Below are 6,486 nucleotides of genomic sequence, written 5' to 3'. Positions count from 1 at the left end.
AGCACCAAAGTTCAAAAGCATCTATCTTCTTTCTGCCTTCCTTACGGTCCAGCTCTCGCAGCCATAGATTACTACGGGGAATACCATTGCTTTAACTATGCGGACCTTTGTTGTCAGTGTGATGTCTCTGATCTTCACTATGTTATCAAAATTTGTCATTGCTCTCCTCCCAAGAAGTAAACATCTTCTGATTTCCTGGCTGCAGTGAGCATCTGCAGTAATCTTTGCGCCTAGAAAGTCAAAGTCTGTGTCACTGCCTACATGTTTTCTCCCTCTATTTGCCAGTTATCAATCAAGCTGGTTGCCATAATCTTGTTTTTTGAGGTTTAACTGCAACCCAGCTTTTGCACTTTCTTATTTCACCTTCATCATGAAGTTCCTCAGCTCCTCCTCGTTTTCAGCCATCAAAGTGGTATCATCTACATATCTGAGATTATTAATGTTTTTTCCAGCGATTTTCACTCCAGCCTTGGCTTCATCAAGCCCAGCACGTGACATGATGTGTTTTACGTACAGGTTGAATAGGTAGCGTGAGAGTATATAAGCCTGCCGTACTCCTTTCCCAATCTTAAATAGGGATGTCAGAGAATTCCGCCATGGATCTCAGTGAGGCCAAATGCCAGTGCATTCGCCCCCCCGAAATCTGTGGTGGAACAAAGCCCCCCCCGCCCCCCCACGAAAGGCTCGCGAAATAGAGCACTTACCTGCTGCCATCCACACTGACTTGCCATTCGCTTCCTCATGATAGCTGTGATAGGCTACATAAATAATTACGTAGCCTATCATGGCTAATGCAGGGACACCTTTTGCCTCCCTGCAGATGCCATGATAGGCTACATAAGTATTTACGTAGCCTATCATGGCAAGCTAAAAAAAAAAAACAGCATACGCAAATGGCGGTGGCTATGGCGGCCGCCATTTGCATTCCCTTGTTTTCTCTGTTTTAGCCTACATAAATTTTTATGTAGGCTAAAATGGCGGGGGGAAAAAAGGAATGCAAATGGCGCCCACTACGCTATTTGCGTTCCCCTTTTTTTTCGGCGTAATAGCTTACGTAAATATTTACGTAGGCTAAAAAGGGAATGCAAATGTTGGTGGCCGTAGCCGCCGCCATTTGCGTACGCTTTTTTTTTTTTTCCCTGCAGGCTGCCCAGAGGCCGGATGTCTGGCTGCTGGCGGCCCCCAGCTGGCGGCTCTGCAGAATCTCCACGGAGCAGAGCTGGCCGGATTAGGATTTTGGGGGGAGGTGTGGAGCGCCTCTCCCCCACCGAGAATCAAAAAGGCAAGGGACTGCCGTACATCCCTAGACACAGCGATTCAGTGACTTCTAAGGGCTACTTGAGTTAGAAACAGGGAACAAACTGGCTTTCAGCAACCTGCAGAAGTCGCTCTATCTGACATGGGACAACAGGTCCTTCCGTAGGAATCACCACCTCACCCTGGGGAGACTGGAGGGGTGGGGGTCGCTAAAGCTAGATAGTGCATTTTCACAAGCCTGGTTTGGCATGCTCATGCAGGGGAGTCTCTCCGTGTAAGGCATTATCCACTGTGTATACTAAGGAAGCATCATTTCTGTATATCGGGAAAGTGATGTTGCACTTGCGATAAAGCTTTGCACTCCATTCAGGGGTAGAAGTAGTTGCTCCGGTCCTGCAAAAGGTTGCTAATGCACTATTGTGATTTAGGGGTTTAAATCATACGGTGTTTGGGAAAAGGCGGTTGCATGTGGAGGAACTCATTGGTAGGGATGTCAGAGAATTCCACACTAATTTTAAATGGGGTTGAATTCTGACAAACCCGGTCCTCGGAATCCTCCTCGGAATGGGGTGGCCTGGTTGACCCAGACCAGAGCTCATGCGGACCCCTTTTTTTATTTTATGAAAATAATCACGAAATGAAATTTGTAAATCGGAAATGGAAGAACGCGAACGGCTTTACCCTTTTTATGATATAGGCATTTTCTCTGTGACCCGAGGCTTTCTTTCGCTGGGGCTGAGTCTCAAAGTCCATGGAAATCCTCCATCTTTTCTGTTTATTGTCTGTGGAGGTGAGGTGAGGTGAGGTCAGGTCCGGTGAGGTCAGGTGAGGTGAAGTCAGGTGAGCCGCTCCGCGAGAATTCCGGGAGGGAGGAACCGATCACACACACACCCCACGGATTCCCCACCGGAACAGACGGTCGGGAATCCATACATCCCTACTCATTGGACATTGGACATTCTGTGGGGGATACCCCTAAGTTTGCCTTCACATTGCAACCTAAATTTTGCCATCCCCACCCACAGTTCTCCACAATATATGCCCCTGCCTTTGCTTCCCTCTTCCCACTTGCCCAAGCCCCTTTCCCAGCCAGGCTGCTGCCTTACTCCAAGGGAAGCCCCTTTGAGTTCTCAAGCTCAGCACCCAAAGTGGCCATCTCAACTGCATGCAGATGTTGTGGAGAATAATGCAGGAGACAACGACAGATGTCACATTCTCCTCTGCGATCTCCAGCCTTGTGGTGAGGGACCTCCAGTGGCTCTTCAGCCTGCCAAATGCCCCCTCCACCACATTGCACACCCACCCATGGCAGTAGTTGAAATGTGCCTTGTGCTGGTCCAGATGTCCTCTGTAGGGTTTCACGAGCCAGATCCAGATCCAGTAGGCACTATCAGCCACTATCAGGGGTGAGACCTCAACCCCATTCATGTTGATGGTGGGGTTCCTGGGCACCAAGACGCCAGCCTCCATGGTTTCAAACAGGGCAGAGTTCCAGAACATGAAAGCATCACGATTCTTTCCACTCTAGCCCACCTCTGTATCAATGAAGTGTCCGGTGTGGTCAGTTACTCCTTGGTAGAGGATGGAGTAGAATGTTTTCTGGTTAACAAAGTCATCACACTGCTTTATCAGTAAGACAATCGCCATGTGACACCCTTTCAGAGCCACAATGGTCTGAGGAAACCCCACCTTTCTGAATCCATTCTTCATCTGAAAGTGAGGAAGTACATCAGTGCTCCATTTGGAGAAGAGCAGATCCCCCTGTCACCAATTCCCCACACCAATCACACCCTTGTTCCCCTACTGCTGCTGCCTTTCCCTGAGGTCAACTGTCTCTCCCCCAGCCATCATCCCCAGCCCCCCATTTGCCCTATGCTGCTTCCTTACCCTGGGGTAGTCCTCTGCTCCCACCCATCATCCCCAGACCCCCCTTTGCCCATGGCTGCTCTCCTACCCCGAGATAGGCTTCCTAACCCACAATCATCCCCCAGCCCCCTGTTTGCCCTAGGCTGCTTCCTCATGCAGAGGTGTTGCAAAAATTGTGTTCTTTTTCCCTGGTAGACCTTCTAATTCATTTACCAAGAACGAGAGGAGGCAGAGATCTGGTCCAACACGATTTTATTCTGCAGAATAAGGCAACCCTTGGTGCTAACGCTCCATCAAAGGTTACAATCAAGTGATGTGATTCAAAAGTTTATATAGGCAAGACCTTTGGGGGCTGTCTTACGCCTGCGCTGTACTAATCTCTTTGTCTAGCTGAGCGGGAAACAAAAAACAGACAGCACCTTTTACATATTTAGGCATGCGCAGAGAGGTAGCCTTGTACCCTAGTAAACACATTCTTGGCATTCCCGAGTTTCTGATAAGGCGCTGTGTCTTTGTCTAGCATAGCAGTCTCACACTGAGGTAGAATAGACATAGTTTAGCTTATAAAATCATAGTATAACAGACATACAACAACTGAAATTTCTATAACACTCCCCCCTCAAAAGGCTTTTCTTAAATCCCATACCTCTCCTTGGTCCAACAGTGGACTACACACTTAAAGGCACAAACCATCATCAATAGTATCATAACAAACAAAACTGCGTTGATTACAAGTTGTTTTAACCATGCAAAATCAGGGAGCCAGGAAGTCAACCATAACCAAGGATCACTTGTTCCTGAATAATTCTGTCCAATCATATCTTGTAGTTTGGCGATTTCATCTTCTATGGTTTTGTTTAAATCATGGAACTTTACTCTACACCCTTGCTTTACTAGGGTGCAGAAGCCACCTTGGCGTGCTAAGAGATAATCTAAAACAAACCGATACTGGGCCACCAGCTGGCTGAGATCTTCAATTTCAGATTGCATGGCCCTTACCATTATGGCTGTGGCATTGATGGTCTTTTCTAAATGGCAAGTGAGGCCTAGGATGCTTCTTCTATTTTCTTGTGCAATAATTCCTGGGTATGAACCCAGGGTAAGCAATCCCGTAACTAGCCCACCCCCTACCCTGTTTGGTTCTGAATCTGACAGTTGTTTTCCAATTATTACAGTATCATCACAGTTCTTACCCATCTGTCCTACAAGTTGCCCCATCCCTCCAACCTCTTTCTTTTTCCTTCTAGATGGAGTTTTCACCACTTGTACCGGGATGGTGAGATACCCAACCCCTACACACTGGTAATTTCCAGGGTGGTAATTGGTAGCCCATCCATTGAAGAAAAACCACAGATTGGGATCTCTCATCTGCCAACCTGAGCATATGCTACCTATCCCAGAATAATTGGGAGAGAACATAGGGTACTCGGGGTATAGACTGCCAAAATCAGTGTCACCGAGATTAATGGAAGAAGAATAGGAGGAATTAAAACTTCCCCAAAGCCAAAACCTATCAGTGCACTGTGAATAATTTCTCAACCCATCTAGAAGAGGTTTAGCCTTGTTATAATTAAGGGTTTTATTATTCCAAGCACCAGAATGTTGACAACAAAAACACATTCCCCTGGTGTAAGTCTGGAATTTGAACTTTCGAAACTCAGTTTTGCTCAATTCATCAGGGACTCTCGAGAAGAGAGTACCCTCTTTCTGTAGAGCTCCAACTATTACCTGCGGTTCTCTGATCAAGGCAGGCAACAAAGTGAAGTCTCTGACAGTTGATGGGTGCTCATAGTAAAGAATAGAATTCTCCCCGTTTTGCTTAAACATATGCTCAGCATGTCTCTTAAACCAGTTTCCTTTCATCTGAGTAGGAAGTGTTAAAACAACTAGACTTAAGAAGGAAAGAGTAACATGCATGTTTAAGCATCAGGAGACTGCTCTCTCCTGAACAAATACTTTAGTCCCTCTAGTGGTTTGCTGCTCCAACGGTGGCCTTCAGGTGGGTCAGCTTCCGGTGTGACCCTCTCTGGTGCAGGTGATGCCTTTATGCGGGTGTGATGGATCCACTTCTTTCCTCCAGCGACTTTTACAGCCGTGTGAGTGGTGAGTAGAACCTGGAATGGACCCTTCCACTTCTCAGTAAGTGGTTCATCTTTCCAGGACCGGATCAACACCCAATCACCAGGACTGAAATTATGCACTGGAGCATCCAAAGGCAAGGATTGATATGGTGCTGCAAACCTGTGAAGACAAGACAAAACAGACTGCAAAGCAGTAACATATTTTTGGATCTCTAAAGCCCATACTTCTAAGTTTACATTTAAACTATCAGCCATAGGTAATATCCGAGGTGGGCGTCCATATAACATTTCAAAGGGTGTCAATTTAATACTTCCCCTGGGGGTGCACCGTATTCGAGTTAAGGCGATTGGCAAGGCCTGTGGCCACTTCAACTTAGTCTCTGAGCAAATTTTAGTAAGCATTGACTTTAGGGTGCGATTCATCCTCTCAACTTGACCTGAAGATTGAGGCCTCCAAGGGGAGTGTAGTTTCCAGCTGATTTGTAGTGCCTGAGCCACTGCTTGCGTCACCCGTCCAACAAAATGGGGTCCCTGATCCGATTCAATTTCTTCAGGTAACAAGAACCTAGGCACTACTTCTTTTAACAGGATCTTGGCTACTATTTGTGCAGTGGCTGTGCGAGTGGGGTAAGCCTCAACCCACCCAGTCAATTGGTCTACTATTACTAATAAGTATCGATATCCATGAGTCCGGGGCAACTCTGAAAAATCAATCTGAAGTCTTTGGAAAGGATAGTAAGCCCATGGGCGACCTCCCATTTGAGTTGGGGGTTTGGACATCTTTGGGTTATTTTTGAGGCACAAATGACAGTTAGCCACCGCTCTCTGGGTCTCAACATACAATCCTGGGGCCACAATGTGTCTCACAAGCAAATCCCCCATTGCAGTTCCTCCTAAATGTGTAGCCTGGTGCAAGTCTCTCACTATTAAACTCAAGAGAGGCTTGGGTATGAACACTTTGCCTCCTGGGACTACCCACCATCCATCTTCAGTTTGCTTTGCCTTGTATTCAAGAGCTCTTTCATGCTCAGCTGGAGAGTAGATCGGAACTAAATCTGTACTCAAATATGGGATTAGGGCTCCTTCATAATGCACCTCCTCACCTCCCATCCGTGCGGCTTCCTTTGCAGCCTTATCTGCCAAAGCATTGCCTCTTCTTTCTTCGGGATTGGCACTCTTCCCATGCGCCTTCACGTGCATCACAGCGACTTCTTTTGGCTTCATCAGGGCATCTAAAAGTTTCATGATCTGGGATCCATTTGCAATCCTCTGTCCTGAAGCA

General features: G+C 46.9%; 1 protein-coding gene across 1 annotated transcript; it reads right to left on the bottom strand.

Annotated features, from left to right (window-relative positions):
- Nucleotides 1–3,367: 3,367 nt before the first annotated feature.
- On the bottom strand, nucleotides 3,368–5,062 carry LOC146356417 (uncharacterized). The gene has a single exon (XM_084832620.1). The coding sequence runs from the start codon at nucleotides 5,038–5,040 to the stop codon at nucleotides 3,757–3,759; it is 1,284 nt and encodes a 427-aa protein (XP_084688746.1). The 5' UTR covers nucleotides 5,041–5,062; the 3' UTR covers nucleotides 3,368–3,756.
- Between the last annotated feature and the right edge of the window lie 1,424 nt (nucleotides 5,063–6,486).

The sequence above is a fragment of the Heloderma suspectum genome, chromosome 2, assembly GCF_057233095.1.
Source record: "Heloderma suspectum isolate Gila_16-S chromosome 2, 16-S_ref, whole genome shotgun sequence".
Classification (NCBI taxonomy): Eukaryota; Metazoa; Chordata; class Lepidosauria; order Squamata; family Helodermatidae; genus Heloderma; species Heloderma suspectum.
Note: the sequence above shows the minus strand (reverse complement) of the source record. Positions and strands in the feature narration are given on the sequence as shown.